The sequence below is a fragment of the Panicum virgatum genome, chromosome 5N, assembly GCF_016808335.1.
Source record: "Panicum virgatum strain AP13 chromosome 5N, P.virgatum_v5, whole genome shotgun sequence".
In the NCBI taxonomy this organism is placed as follows: Eukaryota; Viridiplantae; Streptophyta; class Magnoliopsida; order Poales; family Poaceae; genus Panicum; species Panicum virgatum.
In genome coordinates, this window is record NC_053149.1 from 69,232,582 (window position 1) to 69,252,432 (window position 19,851).

The 19,851-nt window shown below is 43.6% G+C and overlaps 2 protein-coding genes and 1 pseudogene across 5 annotated transcripts; 2 read left to right on the top strand and 1 right to left on the bottom strand.

Annotated features, from left to right (window-relative positions):
* Positions 1-1,763: 1,763 nt before the first annotated feature.
* On the bottom strand, positions 1,764-4,065 carry LOC120675798 (replication protein A 70 kDa DNA-binding subunit B-like). Of its 4 annotated transcripts, XM_039957003.1 has the most exons (9): positions 4,043-4,065; positions 3,728-3,878; positions 3,350-3,620; positions 3,167-3,269; positions 2,941-3,031; positions 2,711-2,792; positions 2,486-2,618; positions 2,244-2,398; positions 1,764-2,094 (listed from the first exon to the last, which is right to left on the bottom strand). In XM_039957003.1, exons 1-7 carry the CDS (start codon positions 4,048-4,050, stop codon positions 2,593-2,595), a joined length of 732 nt encoding a protein of 243 aa, XP_039812937.1. In that variant the 5' UTR covers positions 4,051-4,065; the 3' UTR covers positions 1,764-2,094; positions 2,244-2,398; positions 2,486-2,592. The 4 variants fall into 4 exon arrangements, 3 of the variants coding, with proteins under 3 accessions (XP_039812937.1, XP_039812939.1, XP_039812938.1); XR_005675494.1 differs by having other exon boundaries at positions 2,711-3,031; positions 3,414-3,620; positions 4,043-4,061; XM_039957005.1 differs by lacking the exons at positions 2,941-3,031; positions 4,043-4,065 and having other exon boundaries at positions 3,414-3,620.
* Positions 4,066-9,542: 5,477 nt separating this feature from the next.
* On the top strand, positions 9,543-11,428 carry LOC120675768 (annotated as a pseudogene).
* A 146-nt stretch (positions 11,429-11,574) lies between these two features.
* On the top strand, positions 11,575-16,069 carry LOC120675769. The gene is made up of 7 exons (XM_039956979.1): positions 11,575-11,716; positions 11,783-12,133; positions 12,547-12,633; positions 12,858-13,097; positions 13,343-13,546; positions 15,619-15,672; positions 15,777-16,069. The coding sequence occupies exons 2-7, from the start codon at positions 11,999-12,001 to the stop codon at positions 15,924-15,926; spliced, it is 870 nt and encodes a 289-aa protein (XP_039812913.1). The 5' UTR covers positions 11,575-11,716; positions 11,783-11,998; the 3' UTR covers positions 15,927-16,069.
* The last annotated feature ends 3,782 nt before the right edge of the window (positions 16,070-19,851 follow it).

The window sequence follows — 19,851 nt, forward strand, 5'->3', positions numbered from 1 at the left end:
TAGTCGAAACCGGTAAGCCTAGTACTGCCTCATCTCGAAAGTACAGAACTTGGAGAATTTGGGGATGCATGTATTTATTTTTGGAGGTCTCGTAGGGCTAGGCTGACTATATGTAGGTGGGGCGGTTCTGTAGTTCGAGGAGAAGAGGAGAATGGTTGGCTCGTATAGTCCGACGGGGCAAGTACGTGCCGTGTTGGTTAGGTTCACCTTGCAAGGTAAAATCGGATCGATTCGCCGTCAGTCGCTCTCGGACATGAGCACCTTGACCTCCGAGTCACATCGTAGTAAAGGATTCAAAGGATATGAGATGGTTAAATGTGATGTTATCTAATAAATTGTTTTTCCACACTGTTTGTTGTAGGAATGCATACTTTAGAAAAATAGTTATTTAACTCCAATCTTGAGCTCAAATAATGAAAGTAAGGATCTACTACTAGTCGCTTTTTGGCAAAATAAACTCACTAGCCAAAAGCCTTGCATACTAGAAGTCGGCTAAGTATATACCAATAGTCGTGTAAGTTTTGCTGAGTATTAGTTGCCCAGGACTTCGTTGAACAATTATTTCAGGACCTGCACACGTGGATTTCTGCCCGTGTTGCGCCAAGTTCGTTCATCTGGACGCGGAAGGCTGGAACGTCGAAGACCCGGACGCGTAGTTTTGGAAAGTACGGAATTGCACACTCGTGGGCTGAACGTGTAATTCATCTTCGCAATCCTGGTTATTAAAACGTCGTGAAAATGTCGTTTACACGATTAAATGTTGGAGGATTTTGAAACGCTTGAACGTTTTGCCAAAATCACGTAAAATGATGTTTTATGACGTTTAAATGTTCGTTTTCAGCGTTTTATCTCGTGAAATTCGGTTAAACGACGCTTGCATGGTCGTTTCATCTCGTGAAATTAGGGTGCTTGTGGACTTGCCATTCTACTATTCTATTTTGTTGTTTGCTTAATTGCTTTGGTTGTGAACATGTTATTTTGGAACTATTATTATGTGAACCTACATTGGTTGTTTGGTATTTAATTAGTTGTTTGGTATTAAACTTCGTATATTATGTGAATTGATTATTTATATTGATATTTTTCTATATTATTTGTCACAATGTTTAAATGTTCGTTTAAACGTTTACAAGACGAAATCTGCTCTCCAACGTTTCAACATTTTATCGTGCTAATAACCTTGTTCGCAATTACATATTGTAGTTGGTTTTATGTTTATCAAAACTTTAGTTTAATTGGCAGACAGACTTGTAAAATTATGAGTGTATTGGAACCTAGTTTGTAGAACTCTATATGTCGTACTCAGTCTGTAAAAGGTTATGTTAAGCTATGTCATATTGTACCATCTGTGCTCATCCTCGTGTGAGACTACCGGTGTTGTTTCGATCAAGTCGTAGATTGAAACAGACTGTCAAATTACATTTAATTAAACTAATACACCTGATTTGTTCATTAATGGCCGTTACGCTTAATTAAGCCAGTTTAATTTGGCGGTTCTGCCACAGCTGTAAAGCACTGGGTTTCTAAAATTGAGTAAAACAAACAAGGTAGTCTGCTAATCTTTCAATCAGGTACCTTAAGATTGGGTATGGATCATAATTTCTGCACTCTCATTGCACAATAGTATGACTACATATGACTTGTAAATAATTGCATTACCTTCCACTTGCATGATCAGTTGTGATCTGTGGGGTACTTATCTTCAACGGAGGAGTTTCCAAGTGCATTTCATTAAGTTGTAAAACTTTGGAAGGTGTTAGTACTGGATTTGAAGTCTCCGCCGAGTCAGTTTGATAATTCTTAACTTGATTTGGCAAATGGAATTATGGAAGAGCTTTCTGTTTTCCAAAAGCTGTTATAATAGCTGTAATCTGGTAGGACTTTGGGTTTCTCAGACTTTTTTCACTCATAGTAACAGCAAATGTGTATTTAGATGAAACTATGCCTGCAATATCTAGTGGAAGATTATCACGACCTCTTGGAGCTCGCATAACTGTTTCAACGGATTTTCCAACTATACGTCGACCAATTTCACCGAAACATATCATTTCAGCCTCATCAGTTCCATCGGTAGCAATGAAGCATAATTTGCACCTAAAGAAGAAGTTATGTAAATAATATATATGTCACTTGTAGAAGGATTCAAAATTTTGATACGAAAATGTGCTGTATACTTGGAAGAAACCCAAAATTTGAATATAAAATATGTAACAAAGGAGTAAAAAAACGGTAAGAAGGCTTACTTATATGTGAACTTGTTAGTCGTGCCACATTCATAGCATGTGTAATCTGCGCCATCAGCCTTGCAAGACTTGTTGCATAAGTTGCATGAGGGGAACCACCAGCCATGATCATCAACCAAACGTGAAATTGTAACAGTGCACGTGCATCCCTTCTCCTGAAAGAGTGTATCATATAAATATGGAATTTCAACTGGCATATTATGTGAAATAGCACAGATGCAAAAAAAAGAAGATCTCCTTACTGGAAATTCATATGGATCAATATTCTGCATTTCATGGAGAGTCATAGCCTCTGCATGAGGTCTAGGTTGTGGCTGACTCGATTCTTCCAGGGGAACTCCAACACGTCTTATTGATACATTGCTACCTTGAAAGCTGAATTTGGTGAAACACAGTGTTAACTATATATTTATAGCAGGTAAAGTTATTTGTTCCTGAAATTAAGATATAGGAGTTATGTTGCATACGTTTGGAGCAACTGAGCAACCTCTGGTATATTTGGGTTAAAGTACCAGTGACAGGCAGAGTTTCCACTAAGGTAAGGCTGGCCTGCACTTGCAAGAAAAAAAATACAGATATTAATACCTGAGCATATGAAATCTGATACATGCACAATATAGGTACAAAGCTAAGAAGAAGGTGAAGTGTAGTTATCGCCTTGGTACAGTTTTACAAGGCATCCAGTTAGTAAAATTACAGTCGAGCTACCCTCAGTATCTGATAGCAAATCAGCAGGCATAAAATCTCTCACGCGACGACCCCATATAGATACTTTTAGTTCTGCATATCTAATCATGAGGAATAAAAACAAAAGATCATTAAATCTGATGTAATCATGACAGAAATCTCATCAATCAAAGAAATAATATGTGGTATCGCAAGAAAACTAAGTGTATAATTATTATCTCAGTAAAGTGGCTCACTGCTCATTTCTTATGGTAATGTTCCTCCGTAAGCTTGGATTAGTTTGATTGGTAAAGTGAACCAATTCTGGTTCACTAACTTCAACAAGAAGTCCAAGTACATCTACAAAAATGGAGTGCAATTAGAAATAGGTAAATTGGATCAAACAAATGTATTTTTTTTTTGGTATTGAGTATACGAACCATGGAACTTTTTTTTATCCCCAATATATGCTGGAAGCTCATCAAAGGGTGTCAAAAAGTATACGTAATCTGGAAATGATCCAGAGTCACGAGCTGAATTAATGCGTGTGTGGCAGGTGATTTCCAGCATGAATGGCCCTGGTAGGGATCTGCAGTAGTTTTTAGCATTGCAAACTATAAATCTACTCATAGTATATACTTTCCCCTGCTCGAGTGTCAAAGCGTGTCTTTCTGCCTCAGATGCTGGGATTTTAGCATAGATTGAATTTCCCTGTCAAAATAATAGTATAAACAAAACAAACGAGATGATTTGCTAAATAAATATGGATGGTTGTAAAAATAAAACAAAAGATGAAATAATGCAGCATTTTAACTAACCTGTTCGTCTACAAGCACAAGGTCAATATGTTGTAATGGGCCGTCATCATTTAATCCCCGAAACTCCCATCTCCGTGACACTTTAACACAAATTGTCTTTAGCCTATCCTTGGGAGTCAAGCTAGATAACGGGCTAGTAGACATTGTCCACCTACATTGGAAAGAGACAGTTGTTCATATTAAATAACTGCGCAATAGATTTAACAAAGGCAAAAAAAATCTAAGAAAAGCACAACCACATTTCGTTGCAAAGCTAACTGGCCAGTAAGATTAAACAGAACAATAATGAAAATTTGCAATCAATTATAGTTGTACCTTAACATTAGCTAGGGCACCATATATGAGATAAAAGGACGACTACATATTCGAAAAAACCTCAGGATATACAATATTTCTAGTGGTATCTGTGCAATTCCCATCTTCATCTTCAATCAGCAACTTTAAACCATTTTTAGAATTTACGCGAGAAACAGCAACATAAAGTTGGCCATGGGTGAAAACGGGGTCTTTTCAGATAAACACCAATGTCTGTTCTTGACTTTTATTTATTGTTATAGCATAACATATCTTTATTGGAAATTGGGGCCGTTCCATTACAAAAGGTAACTTAGTATTTTTCAATGTTTGACAGATACGAGGTATGAGAACTGTACGACCCGAATGTGTTCTTGTCATAATCTGAGCTTCTATAACCATGTTACCAAGAGCTGTTATTATGAGACGTGTACCACTGCATAACCCAATTGATTGATTGATTGATATTCCGTAGTAACATAATGGGCACACCCTTTTTAAGCTGCAGCTCATGAGTCGGAAAATTGTTGCCATTCAGGGGAATAAAAAATTCCACAGGATACAATATATCTAAGGATTCATGATTGTCTGGGGCTTTTGATATTCTATCACAACTTAGATATGTTTTGCCTCACCAGGTATCAAATACACAATGTAATTGTTTATAGCATCTACAGTGTCATTGGTTGGTGTTAGTATTGCACGCTCTCGCAAATAAGATGGATCCATGTACCTTTCAGATAGATTTTCATAAACATTTTCAACAATGTGTGCAATTTTATCACCATTCGTTGTAAGCAATAAATCATTTGGTATTTGTACCCATGTAGCCTCTGTCTCTCCTTGTTTTGATATAGCAGGAATTTTACCTTCTCCTATATCAAGAATCCATTTACTAAATAATTCCAATTCATTTGCATCTTCTTTGCTCAATCCAGATGATCGTAGCCGCATATTACTTGTTAATTTTAGAATCTGTACTGAAGACCACAATGGGGAATTTATTATAGCTGCGTTAACAATTTGCTGGCGTGTGCCTCCTTCAATTACTGGTAAGATTTGGCGTGGGTCACCCCTCAAGACGACTACCTTGCCTCCAAAAGGAGCATTAGTTGCTTCTATTTCAGTTGAAAGTAGGTCTTGAAAAGTTCTATTTAAAGTTTCAAAAGCAGTGCGATGTGTCATTAGGGCTTCATCCCAAATCACCAATGATGTTTTTTTCACTAATTCAGCGAGCATACTACCTCGCTTTATGTCACAAACAGATCCTTCTTCTAGATCACAAGGAATTTTAAATCTTGAATGGGCAGTTCGACCACCAGGTAAGAGTAGGGAAGCAACACCAGAAGCAGCAACGGTAAGCACTATATGCTCATGAGCACGAAGATATGATATAATTGCATTCCAAAGATATGTTTTTACCGGTCCCACCATATCCAGAGACAAAGAAAAACCCAGGTTTATTGTTCAGTACAGTTTCTGTGATGCTGTAGAAAGCATTTAGTTGCTCATCATTTAGACTTGCCATTAAATTTTCAGACTCCAATAGAAGCTCACGTGTATCATATGCTAGTTCTTCATCAATAAGCCGATTACCAGAGATGGAATGAGAGGCACTTGATTTTTTTGGTAGATTGAAATCTCCTATTCTGCTACCATTCTTTAAGAATAATTCTGTAAGATCATCTAATAAATAATCCCTGAGGTCCTTATCAGGTACGAAATACATTGAATTTCCAATAGTCTCTCTGAATTGGTATTGTTTGTCATCTGCAAGAAGACGCCATACTTTCTCAAAAAAAGCATATTCATCGGTAACCTCACAAAATAGATCTCTGACTTTTGGTGGACAGCAACGCTTAGGGCAGCTCCAGTGTATATTTTCTTAGCAAGGTTGAAGCGTGGACACGTATAAAAATGTCAGGTTAGGTAAATAAGCTCCAACGTGTAGTCTTGTTTAGGCTCAAACTAAGGTGGGACCCACCAAGGTAGAAAAATATCTCTCCAACGACCGAGTTCGCCCCACCCTCCACCAACCCCCAAATCCGCTTGACCTCGGCTCCCTGAAGCTCCTTGGCCTCTCCTCCGCCGCCCCGGCCACCGGAGTTCACCGGAGTGAGCTCACCACCGCCGCCCCCTCACTCTGCACGCCGGCAAGCCGCCTCCGTCCATCTCCCTACGCCTCACGGCCACCAAAAGGTGCGGCCCGACCCCCTTTACCTCCTCTACCCCTTTACCCTCGCCGCCGGCGAGGAGGCCCACTGGAATCCGGCCGGGACCAGCCGCCCCTGCTTCCAATACGGCCAAGGGCCAAATTGCAAGCCCCCAATTCTTTTCAGGGTCTTTCTACAAAACCTAGGGACCTAGATGCAATATTTAGTTTTGTTATTAGAATTTTGCAATAAACTTGTAAATTTGTTTAAAAATTGTAGAAAAATCATAAAATAGAAAATAAAGATGTTTTGGAATCCTTGTGATTAGATCTATGCAGTGAACCTATAATATGACATGTGTTGGTAGAAAATATTGTCCTAGAATTTTTTTCCATGCTTGTTAGGGATAAAATCATATATGTAGTTATGTTGCTCCTTTTTGCTGTGAAATTTTTATGGTAGGTTAGTCATGTGATGTATGTTCTGTGGTAAAAATTTCAGAATTATTGATGCATGTATGAGTGAGTTATTGATTTAAGTTGGATAGTGCTTAATAAATTTTATGAATAATAGAAAGGTGTAAAAATATAAAATGTGCTAAACTTGTTTAATGCCTAGTAAATTATAGTTTGAACCATAAGTGACGAAACTTATTTTGTTATGCTCCTCACGACTAGATATATGCTTTGGGTAGATAAAATGACATGCTTTAGTTTAATGTTTTGTTGGAAATCAATAATTGCTTGCTAATGCTTTATGTGGATAATTTGTAATAATTTCTTAAATGAAGTTGTAACAATTCAAATGCTTTAGCAATTTCATGGTAAACTAGTGATAATGTTTGTAGTTTAAGGTAAGAATTTCATATCCTGAGTTACTAATTTACCTCATAATAGGCTTGTTTAATATTAAGAATATGGATATTAGGTTTAGAAGAAAATAAACATTTGTTTTGTACATATGATGTCATGACTGGTGATTAGTCATCGGAGCTAGCTTTCATGAGTTGTCTAACAAAATTTTGAAACACTTTAATTACCTCTGACCTGTTGGTTGTATGAAGTGCTTGTGTGTTAAGCTAGTGTAGGGTTGATGCAACTATTGATAAGCATCTCGTTGTATGTTGCCTGTGTCTGCTCTCTAGTTGTACAAATTTCTTTATAAATACTATACTGAATGGTAAATTCAGTTATTAAATTCTTGTTCATGTATAAATCATGTTAAATCTGATATATCAAAATGTGGTTTGTCTTTATTTACCTTGCTTATGCTTGCTCGCTTGTTACATCAAGTTCTAGTTTAATCCTTCTTACTTTATTGTATTGCTTGGCTTTTCTAAATAAATTTAGTAATGCTTTCTAGAAGGAAATACTTCAGGCTAAAATAAATTAAATGAACTCTAGGATTTCAGCACCAACCCAATTGTCTTTTGAGTTTGTTTGTTGTGTTTACTCGATAAATGATTGTCAGTCATGTCTTTCTTTTAATCGTATCGCATTATATGGCATTATGCTCATGCCCATGTAATCGTGACATTGTGCCAGCCTCGCTTGTCCTTTTTGCTGTATCATCTACTACACTGCCATGCATTCAGACATCCGCATTGGTGCATCTCATCTAGGTACGCTAGATGTACAACGCATGGAGGTGAAGCACATGATTTTGGAGCCGAGTCAGAAGACGGTGAATGGTAGACACATCTAGAAGATGGATGAATGGATCCCGATGTGCATGACCCAAAGGAAGGTACTTGCCAAGCGAGTATCATCTAACTAACACTGACTCAGTGTTAATCCCAGGCAAGCCCCGGTGTATAACCTACTATTTTAAATTATGAATTATTATATGTGTATTACTTGTGCATTACATTTTTAGGAGTTGTCTGGAACCTTAGTTGCATGATCCCTAGGTTTCCTTGGTCTTATACTCGTATGTATAGGTCGATAGCACTGCTATGTTTAATAGATCTCGGTAGAAGTCGAGTGATTTCCTGTCACTCGCGAGCTATAGGGTAAAAGTCGAGTAATTTCTGGTTACTCGCGAGATTTTTAGTTATCTTTATATTCCAGTATATGAGATATGGAATGCAATATGGAATGAATGGAAATTTGAGACCGGACGGGGGAATGATGATGAGATATAGGTATGGCAACAGGACAGGGTTCCTGGTGTCTTAGCCTCGTCCGTGTCGATTGAGGACCGTACCGTTGTTGGCCCTGCTGATCATGTTTGAACTGTACTAACCGCATGCCGAGAGTAGGAGGTAGTCGAAACTGGTAAGCCGAGTACTGCCTCACTTTGAAAGTACATGACTCATTTCCACCCCTTAGGGCGAGTCGAGTAGTCGCGGAGAATTGGGATGCATGTATTTACTTTTGGTGGTCTCTCGTTGAGCTCGGCTGACTATACGCTGGTGGGGCGGTCATGTAGTTCAAGGCGGGGAGGGGAATGGTTGACTCGTATAGTCCGACGGGGCAAATACGTGCCGTGTTGGTTAGGTCCACCTTGTAAGGTTAAATCGGATCGATTCGCCGCCAGTCGCTCTCGGACATGAGCACCTTGATCTCCGAGTCACATCATAGTAAGGAAATGAAACGAAATTATATGATACATGTTGATGTTATTTAATCTATTATGTTTTCACATTGATTGTTATAGATCTGCAAATCATAGATGTGTAGCAACTTTATAACTATAATTTGGAGCTAAAATTTTGAAATTAAGGATCTACCCTTAGACGTTTTTCTGCAAATAAATCCACCAACCAGAAAGCTTTGCATGTCTAGATATGTGGGCTAAGTATACCCAAAAGTCGAGTAAGTCTTGCTGAGTATTAGTATACTCAGGGTTTGTTGTTTACCCTGTTTCAGGTATAGAAGCTAACTAGGGTTCGCATCAGTGGGCTCGATGTGACGTCCTCACGTTTCCGTAGTTATGGTTTTATTTCATTTTATTTCAGTTGGTTTCTAATGAAAATCTTCCTCAGGTTAGACTCTCTCTACCGCTGCTATTATCTATTATGTGAACTTTAATTTGTAAAAGTCATTTTGTAAATATCTTAATATTGTTTACTATTTTGTAAAATTTTATAATGCTGGTACCGTCTGCGCTCGCCGTCGTGCGAGACTACTGGTGTGTTTCGATCGGGCCTGTGGGTTGGAAACAGGCTGTCATGTTACATTTAATTAAGCTAATGCGCCTGATGCGTTCAAATGATGTCCAATACACTTAATTAAACTGTTTAACTTGACGGTTCTGTCACAATTACTGTATCGGATAATCAGTTATCTCGATGCATCCTAGTGTGCCCGAAACAAGAACAAGAGAGCGCTAAGGAACACGGGCTCCGCTTCATATTCAGCAGCAGCCGCAGCAGCAGCAGCTCCACTGCCCACCCACCGGTCGCAGTTAACCCCACGCGGCCACGCCACAGCAACCCAGATGGCGGGCGGCGACCGCGGCTCCTCCTCCTCCTCCGATTCGGCGGCGGCGGCGGCCGAGGCGGAGCTCCGGCGGGGCTTCGAGACCCTCGCCGTGGCGCGCCCGGACCCGTCCGCGGGCTTCTACGAGGTCCGCCTCAACCGCCCCGCGCAGCGCAACGCGCTCAGCCCGGCCGCCTTCGCCGCCTCGACCGCCTCCCCGCCGCGCGCGCCGTCGTGCTCTCCGCCGCGGGGCCCCACTTCTGCGCGGGCATCGAGCTCGGCGGGCCCGGGAACCCGCTCACCGCCGGGGGCGCCGACACCGTGGCCGCGGCCGAGGGCCTCCGCCGCGCGATCCTCGAGATGCAGGGGGCGCTCACGGCGATCGAGCGCTGCCGGAAGCCCGTCATCGCCGCGGTGCACGGCGCCTGCGTCGGCGGCGGCGTCGGCGTCGACGTCGTCGCGGCCTGCGACATCCGCTGCTGCTCCAGGGACGCCACGTTCGTGCTCAAGGAGGTGGACATGGCCATCGTCGCCGACCTCGGCGCGCTGCAGCGCCTGCCGCGGATCGTCGGCTACGGGAACGCCGCGGACCTCGCGCTCACGGGGCGCAAGATCACCGCCATGGAGGCCAAGGAGATGGGACTCGTCAGCAGGGTCTTCGATTCCAAGAAAGATTTGGATGCCGGCGTTGCAAAGATCGCCAAAGGTATATATATATGCATCTCAATCTGTTCTTAGTTCTTCACATACAACTTCTTATGGTCGTTCTTGCTTTGCTAAAAATGTGTCAGATGAACTAAACAATCTCAAGTTATAACGTTACTGGGGACTTCAGAACTGTAATCTTTTCAAGGAGTTGAATTGCTCAAATGCCTTTGGATGCTTATGTAGTTCATGTGTATAGAACTGAAAGCAACAAATGCACTGGTGCATCAGTAAGCACCTAGTAGACGTGCAAAGGATTGGTACAGCCCTTTTTGACAACTTATGTAGCACCGAACTTGAAGTGTTGTTAAAAAAAAATCGTAACAAAAAAAGAAAGAACTTGGAGCGTTGAAGATGATTGCTAGCTTGCATATTGGTTCGACCATCTGAGTCTTATGCCCATGGAATTCATATAGATCCATCTCCAAGGGACACCCATAAGGCGGTCTTTGTGTTCAATGATTGTGGCCATAGATTATGGTGCTCATCCCCCTTCTATAATGAGAAGACAAAGTTCTCCTAGAAACTATCAGTTTGGTGTTAAGCATGTTGAATTTCAGATTAGTGCTTTCTTAGTTCATCATACAAGGTTAAACTGCAAATTTTCATGAGCACACACATGCATGACCTGTTTCTCAGTTTGAACTGGATTTGGCTTATCATTTCAGAGATAGCTGAGAAGTCGGCATGGGCAGTGATGGGAACCAAGGCTGTTTTGCTGAGAAGCAGGGATGTGACTGTAGAACAAGGCCTGGAGCATGTAGCCACATGGAATGCGGGTATGATGAGATCTAACGATCTAAAAGAGGCCATCAGAGCGTTCCTGGAGAAGCGGAAGCCTGTGTTCTCCAAGCTGTAATAATCAGATACGATACCCCTATGTATCAGGAAGTGAAAAAAAATAAAGTGAGTTGTTAGAAGCAGTCAGGAAGTACCATTTATGGTTACATTGAGCGAGGCGATACATACATTATTGTTGGTGACCAAAATAGAACCGAAGTTTTTTCGGTTGATTATGTCAGATAATCCCAGTGTGTTCCTGCTTTGTTGCCTGCTCCAGCTTGTACACAGAGTTGTTTCTTCTGCATCATATACAACAATGAATATCCAAATTCTCTTAATCCCCAGATGATTGATTGTTCTTTCCATTTTGTCAGTCCCAGCATTACAAGGTTAAAGTCTGAACTCATTGTGTTGTAAATGGATACTGAATTGGTAGATCCAAGAAGCGTAGTACCCTGCTTTTCATGAGCTATTTGGCCAGAAACTCTTTGAGCACAACCAAAGGTTGCAGCATATTACTAACTCAAGAGGTGCATATTTTTCCGCAGCCTGGTCACCTATGTAGACCCTGAAGGTGAGGCCCCATCCCATGCAAGGCCTGCTCACCTCTGTCATGCAGGCCCCATCCCCAGGTACAATATTCCTAAAGTCTATGAAAAAAAGTAAAGTCTCATGTTTTATACAAATTGTGGTGACAGGAGCAGCCAAGCCCAAAGATAGAAGCCATTAGCATTGGCAGCCAGTCTTTGAGATAGAGATAGAGATCATGAAGGATATGCAGCCTACATAAACCTTATAGTGCATTTCCTCAAGCCTACACTCCGGCTATAAAAAGGGTGCCAAGGTATCAGCTTGCAAGCCATACTGGTTCTCTTGATTTGCCTTTTCCAACCTGCCCAAGTTAAGCTACATCAATGATGACCGGAGCCACTCATCGTCTCCTCGGTGCAAGTAATCTCTTTGCTGTTTCTCTGCTGCTCGTGGCCACAACCGTGCAGGCACATGATGGATTTTATGTCGACGCGGAGGACATCAACAAAACCATAACGGTATCGACCAACTTAGAACCTTGTAACACTGTTCATCCTTCATGTAGCTAGTTGCTGATTTATTGACCAAATTAAAGTATTATACTGAGATAAGATATCTGGCTATAATTACTCGGATTGTAAGTTTATCTATGTTGTTCTAAGTCTTAGTACATAATATGTTAAATTTATATAGATTGATAATAGAAGATTGCCATTAGCAAATATAAAATGATTATTAAGATATAACTCTTTTCATTTAAGATAATGTATTTTTGTAAATACATATGACCAGAGGAACTATACACTGTCAATTGAAGTTTAAAAGCTTTATTTTGGACAAATCTGCATGAACTAATATATATTGTTAAAAGAAGTAAATATTATGGTGGTGTCTCTAACAATACTTATTAAGATTGGATATGTACATGTAGAGCAAAGACGGTGTGGTGATTGACTGTGTTTACACACACAAGCAACCGACCCTGAAGCATCCCCTGTTCAAGGATCACAAAATTCAGGTTAAGACTATGTTCCATGCATATGTGCTCTCATATAATTGATTGGATCCTTAGTGCGAACTGCCAAGGGACCCCCTTGTCCCCCTCTCCCCACCTAATATTCCTTTTTTCATTTTCTGTCATGACCCTATCTATCTATATGTATGCAAATGATCTATCTATATGTGTATGATAGAGATCGCACATGCAAATAATTGTCCCATTGTCGCATATGCATGCAACAGGTATATAAAAACAATGCGGCGGGATCTATCAAACAACGATCAAGCGGTGACAATGGTTTGGCGGCGCGTCCCTTGGAGCAAGAATGGCATAGGAGTGGGAGCTGTCCTGAAGGAACAATCCCCATTCGTCGGATGCTAGAAACCACAGTTAACCCGAACCTCACTATCATACCTGAGCTCTCTGTTTCTAGCCATGGCAATATTGTGATAGAAGATGACTCCAACTCTCCCAGAGCTGAGGTGCATATACTACCTGCCCCTAGCCCGTTTACCATTTTATCGGAAAAAGATCTTCTTTCCCTATTTGAATAAATATTATTCATGGTGCATGTGCATGCTGTCAAGTATAAATAGCTTATGTTACTACAGTGCTATGGACATTCTATAAATAAAACGTTAATTTGAGGTTTGCCTGTAGAATTCAAATTTGAATGTCTCATTTCATTCACATCATTGATCGAGCGGATCCATGTGTGTCCCTGCAGTTCGCTGTGGCATTTGGTGTCAATTGGCCATACCATGGCGCATCGGCATTACTGCAATCGTGGCGACCGACGAAACTTGAGCGGCATGAATCCTCCCTCACCAGCATCGCCATCGCTGGAACCGTGGATAGGAGTTGGGCCAGACAACATCGCTCTGGTGATTTCCCACCGGATGCCACCAATCAGATAGCTGCCGGTCTCATGGTACCTAGCTATTCTTTTGTAGCCCGTGCTGACTAGCATCCAGGGTTTACCTTTTCGTTTTTTTACCGAATCCCGCCAACTGCCGGAAACGAAATTTCGGTCGAAATTTCGCCAAATTTCGCTAATTCCGAACGGAAAGGGAATTCAAATTCAAAAAACGAAATTTCGGTGAATTCCGACCGAAATTTCGGTGATTTCGACCGAAATTTCGGTGATTTTCCACCGGAAAATAGTGTCAGTTGTGATTTTCCTACTGTTTCGGAGGTCAAATGAAAAACTTTTGAATACCAACTTTGTTCAGTTTTTCGAGATCTACAACTTTTGTTTCAGGAACTTTTTCATTTGAGCAATGGTTTGAAAGTTATTTAATTATTTTAAAAATCACCAATTTAAAGTCTTGTCATTTCATGTGACAACTTCCATTTTCTCTCTTAGGCCTCAACTAGACTTTTATTATTCTTGTTATTGCGGATATGCCTATAAAATTTCAGAGACATTGGTTGATCCAATTGAAAGTTGTTTTAAATCCAAGACAAACATGATTTGAATTGATTATCAATTCATGTGAGTGTTTGAATTTTTTTTGGATTCAATTTGTATAGAGAATTGTTAAAGTATTCTGAAAGGTGTGCTTTCCTATTTCGTTAACTCTCATGCCAACTCAAATTCTACCTCATTAGACTACAAATAACCTTGTTTTTTAACTAAAATACAATTTTAGCCTAGCAAATGATTTTAGATTTGAGTGTGTTCTAGTCCTATTTGCTCAGAAGAACATCTAGTTTTTTATCATATTTTTTCCGAATTTTTTATAAATATTTTTGAATTTTTAAATTTCAAAACAGAAAATGGCGAAAAGTACCGAAATTTCACTTTCCGGCTACTAGCGGAAACGAAATTTTCACCGAAATTTCGGCGAAATTTCGCCGAAAAGGTAAACCCTGCTAGCATCCATAGGGCACCTGATTTTTTTCTTTTGAAAAAATATATTTTCCATCAGCATTGAGCCCTTATTTATTTGATTTAGTGATGGATGAGGTCACAGGGGATATACAAGGTGAGATCTTTTGGTGTATGCTCTTTGCTGATGATGTGCTAGTTGACGAGAGTAGGACAGTGGTTAATAGGAAGTTAGAGCTGTGGAGACGCACGTTAGAGTCGAAAGGGTTCAGACTTAGTAGGACCAAGACCGAGTACATGATGTGCGATTTCAGCGCGACTAGGCATGAGGGGGGAGATGTTAGTTTAGATGGGAAAGTGGTGGTCCAGAAGGATACTTTTCGGTATTTAGGATCGGTGCTTCAAAAAAATGGCGACATTGATGAAGATGTTAGGCATAGAATTTCAGCTGGCTGGTTGAAATGGCGGCAAGCTTCTGGCATCATTTGTGACAAGAGGGTGCCACAAAAGCTAAAACACAAATTCTATAGGACAACAATTCGTCCGGCGATGTTATACGGTGCTGAATGTTGGCCTACAAAAAGACGACATGTCCAGCAACTGAGTGTACCAGAGATGCGGATGTTGCGGTGGTTTTGCGGGCACACAAGGAGAGATAGAGTCCGGAACGAAGTTATTCGGGATAGGGTCGGGGTGGCACCAATTGAGGAGAAACTTACCCAGCATCGGCTGAGATGGTTTGGACATGTCCAACGAAGACCTCCTGAGGCGCCGGTGCGTAATGGGGTTCTTGAGCGGGTCGATAATGTAAAGAGGGGTAGAGGTAGACCTAAACTGACGTGAGATGAGTCGGTTAAGAGAGACCTTAAGAATTGGAATATTTATAAAGAGATAGCTTTGGATAGAAGCGTTTGGAGAATAACTATCAATGTGCCTGAACTTTGAACTTATTTCTTTCGGGTTTCATCTCTAGCCTACCCCAACTTGCTTGGTAAAAAGACTATGTTGTTATTGTTGTTGAAAAAAGAAATATTTTCGACATCTGCAACCGCACCAAGCCAACGGAGTGCATCTGATACTGATATTCTAGCTTGTTCATCTAGTATTCTAGTAGTAAACTAGTAAGGAAAGATATACTAGCATCTTACCGATGTTTGTCCTTATGCGTGCAGGCCAGCACATCTTTTTTCGGAAATAACAATCCCAACCTCTTCATATATTACTCGGTGTGTAACAATTATCTGGAAAACTTAGCTTTGATTTCAAGTTCAGTTTGTCAAGTTAAACTTGATCTTGATCAATAATGATGCCTTCCCTGCTTGCATTGCAGAACGATGGTGGCAAGAATCATAAGTGCTTCAACCTTATGTGCCCCGGGTTCATTCAAACGAATAACAACTTAACAAGATTGCCCTCGGCACGAGCTTCATCAGTGGTGGCTCCTCCATCACATATGACGGTGTACCTTATGTCACCATGAGCATACACAGAGTTTCAGGTCAGAGGCCGTGGTGGGTCTCGGTGAATGACACGGTCATCGGCTACTTCCCGCACACACTGTTCCCAATATTCTTCCCGGAAAGCTTTGGCCCGTTTGATTTGTAGCGTGCTAGTAAATAATGACATTTTGACCGCTAATTACGGTGTCAAACAAAACCAGTTTACAAAACCAACTTCAGAACCCCCGCGCTAGTGACTCTGAAGAATCTAATGAGACTTTTGGCTGCGCGATTAGAGGATGGTTAATGTAGCATCACTGTAGCAAATCATCGATTAATTATCGTCATTAGATTCGTCGCAAAAAATTACATCTATTTCTGAAAATATTTTACAAATTGACTTTATTTACTACTTTATGCATAGAAGATTTTCTTGTAGAATGGAATAGCGCAGTGTGAACCAAACGAGGCCTTTGTCAACCAGCTGGGTGGCATCGTGCACAACTCCAGGCCCGGTGGCGTCCATACAGACACGGTGATGGGCAATGGACGCTTGCCATGCAGCGGCAACTAAGACTGTGTTTAGATGTGAAAAATTTGCGAAAAGTGAAGTTGAAAAGTATTGTAGTACTTTTCGTTTGTATGTGGTAAATATTGTTCTAGCATGGACTAACTAGGCTCAAAAGATTTATCTCGCAACGTACATCTAAACTGTGCAATAAATTATTTTGTTTACCTATATTTAGTGTTCTATGTATATGTCATTTGCTATATTTAATATTTTGATATGATGGAAAGTTTGTAAACTTTGAAATAACTAAACACAAGCCTCAGCGGTGGTGAAAGCGTACACCGCGATTGCCGCTGATGGGACAGATAAAAGGGACAGGCCTTCCTTGTTTGGAGTCACAGCACCCAGGTGCTACAATGCTGCCGTTCTTGGTGAGAACCAGGACGTGCCTGGTTACGACATCGCCTATGGCGGTCCTGGTGGAAGCCACTCCGACCTGTGATGATGGTTCTATTGGTCATTACTTTTGGCTCATGTGGCTATATATTTCCAAATGGGCCACCCGGCCCTAGCCCGATGTGGCCTGGCCCAAAGCGGCCCGACACTATTAGACCATCGGGTCTGATAGTGCCGTGCCCATCGGGCCATCAGGTTGAACTGGCGGCCCAGGCCTGACACTAAGTCCTTTTTATAGTGTCGGGCCTGCACGACGGCCTGACTGGCCCATCGAGCTCCGGGGCGGAGGCGGCCGGGGCAAGCGGGTTGGCAGCGGCCGGGGCGGGCGGCGGGTCGGCGGCGGCCGGAGCGGAGGCGGCCGGGGCGGAGGCAGCCATCGCGGGCTCTGGCCTGTATCGGCGACGACTGACGCGGGGGCTGGACCGGGGTCGGGCAGTCAGCGGCGGCCAGCGCTCAGCGCGGGTGGCGTCTAGACCTGGGCATCCTCCGGGCCGGGTCGGGTTCGGGTCGGGCCAAAAAAAGCCCGGTGTTTTTTCTAGCGGCCCGTGCCCGACCCGACCCGGTGGCCAGGCCGTAAAATTGAGCCCGCACCCGACCCGACAGCCAGTCGGGTCGGGTCGGGCCGGGCCGGGCCTATGTTAAATGTCGGGTTCCTTCGGGTTTTTCGGGTTTCGGGTCAAAATTTTTAGCCCGTGCCCGGCCCGTCAGTCATACCGGGTCAAAAATTTTGACCCGAGCCCGCCCATCAAACTCTTCGGGTCGGGTCAGGTCGGGCTATTTTCGGGCGGGTTGGGTCGGGTCCGTCGGGTCGGGCAGCCCATGCCCAGGTCTAGTGGCGTCGGGTTGGAGCCTGGAGGAGAGGGAGGGGCGGCTGGGGTGGTGTGGAAAAATTAGGGTTTGATGATTTAATATGTGGGAGGAGAAGAGGGAATGGGAGGTGGGCTGCTGGGCCATTGAATGACACAGGCCGCTATTGGGCCGGCCATTATCGTGCTGTGCTTCGGGCCGGCACTATGGGCCGGAGTGGCAGCTCAGTCACAAACACCCTATGTGTCGGGCCAACCCGTGGCCCGATGGATCGTGCCTAGGGCCGAGTTAGTACCATGCTTTTAAGTGTCGTGCTTCGGGCCGCGTACCCGGCCCATTTGGAATTCTATACATGCGGCATCCCCATAAGAAATGTAGGGTGACGTGTCATCCTAGTATGAGAAAGTATAATGATTAATAAATGGTCTTTTAGTCAAATCAACTGTCAACGTCCAAACCGCCAAGCGGCTATCGACCAGTTTTGGGCCGTCAAAATATATTTATTTTTTCTCCCGAGACACGGTATAAATGCAATTAAATTTTGATAGGAAAAATACACACACGTGGCGAGTCGATCGAGGAATCGAACCGCATGGTTAGGTTTCACTACAACGAACCTTACCAACTCTAAGCTACGCTCCGTTCTTATGTTTAGAGATCAACCAATCAATCCCTCGCCCAAATAGGAGAAATAAGTATGTATAACTTAGCTTGTTACAATTAACTTTCGATCTTGATTCCTGCACGTGTCTCATGTATTCACATTCTTCAATAATACATATGTTCGCGAGAAGGCACCGTCGCTAGCAGCGGCTCCGTGCTGTTCCTCTTCATCGTCGTGGAGACCATCATCCTGCGGCCTGGCGCGATCGGACGTGCCATGTCCTGTCGGGGTGGACAGCAACGATACCCTGGTGCAGTTTCTAGAGCGTGTCCGCCGGCCCGGCGCTGTGCTCATCCGGCGTCCTGCAAACCTGCCGTGGCAACTCGTGAGAGACAGGCAGGTGCGGCAACGATAGCAAGTGCTCGAGGCAGGTGCAGCGGGCGCGCCGGCGGCTTCGGTGTCCGTCCACGCGCTGGAAGTGGGAGACGCCGCGGGCGGGAGGCCTCCTCGTCCTCGGTGGGTAGACCGCGATCGGCGGCCATGCCTGCTTCTTCCTCGGCTGTGACGGGCTTCGATGACAGTTTTCTCAGCACACGCTGAAGCTCCAGCCGGCACGTTGAACGCATCCATTTGTATCTGATCGAGCGAGTGGCTCCATCAGCACACGCTAGTGAAGCTCAAGGTCGGTGCCCGTGCCGGCGTCCAGCTGGCGCGCCGAAGGGCGGTGCCGCGACGGCGTCCTCCTGTCCACGACGAAGCAGACCGATGGCGCCGCCTTCTCCCTAGCGCTCGGGAACACGTCTCGCACCGCCTTGCGCCGAGGATATCTGGCGTTGGAGGTCTGGACGGCGTGGCCGCCGTCAATGGCGCCGCGGCCGGCCTGAGCCTGGGGTGGACCATAAATGAAATACCGTCCACCCTTGGGCCTCTTCCCACCGTTGGATCGCAGTTGTCCGGTCGACAGGGGCGGATACATGAGGGGGGCTAGGGGGGCTCAAGCCCCCCTAAGCTCCCCTAATTACACGTAAAACACTGTAGCAAGACCTTCAAATCACCATTAAATCTTCACACAAATCAACATCTCTATTGTTTCAGCCCCCCTTGCCTCCAACCCTGCATCCGCCACTGCCGGTCGAGATCCATGTGTCGGATAACAGCAGGTTGCGAAGGCCCTTTTCGTCTTCCTCTCGCGACGACGCGCCTTCGCAGCGTTCCTGAGCACAACTCTCATGAGCCGCGCCGCCGCCGAGAAATCATGGAGACGTGTGCGAGCAGCCGGCGGCCTTGTGCGGTGGCGACGTCCTGGAGTTGACCCTCTGCCGACGAATTGGGCATCTGCTAGTGCTGGCCCATTGCCAGGACCAGCATGCAGGTGGCCGCCACCTTGAAGCAGTATCGAAGGCCATGGCAGCAATCACGCTGCAGCAGTATGGCGGGTCGTCAGAGTCGAGATCACGAGCAGACGATAACGCAAATTAAGTATTACGAGCCGGAGATGCATGTGAAAACAGGAAGTCAGGAACAATGCGAACGCAAGACAGCGGCCGGGGGCAGCGCCGCCGCAAACTACAGAAGCATCAGACCGTGT

Coding starts and splice junctions, on each gene's coding strand:
- LOC120675798 (XM_039957003.1), bottom strand. Junction 2,793..2,940: donor ATACTGAGGGTAGCTCGACT/GTAATTTTACTA, acceptor TTGCAAGTGCAG/GCCAGCCTTACCTTAGTGGA. Junction 2,619..2,710: donor GTTGCTCAGTTGCTCCAAAC/GTATGCAACATA, acceptor CACCAAATTCAG/CTTTCAAGGTAGCAATGTAT.
- LOC120675769 (XM_039956979.1), top strand. CDS start 11,999: ATGATGACCGGAGCCACTCATCGTCTCCTCGGTGCAAGTAATCTCTTT. Junction 12,134..12,546: donor ACATCAACAAAACCATAACG/GTATCGACCAAC, acceptor ATGTACATGTAG/AGCAAAGACGGTGTGGTGAT. Junction 15,673..15,776: donor ACCTCTTCATATATTACTCG/GTGTGTAACAAT, acceptor CTTGCATTGCAG/AACGATGGTGGCAAGAATCA.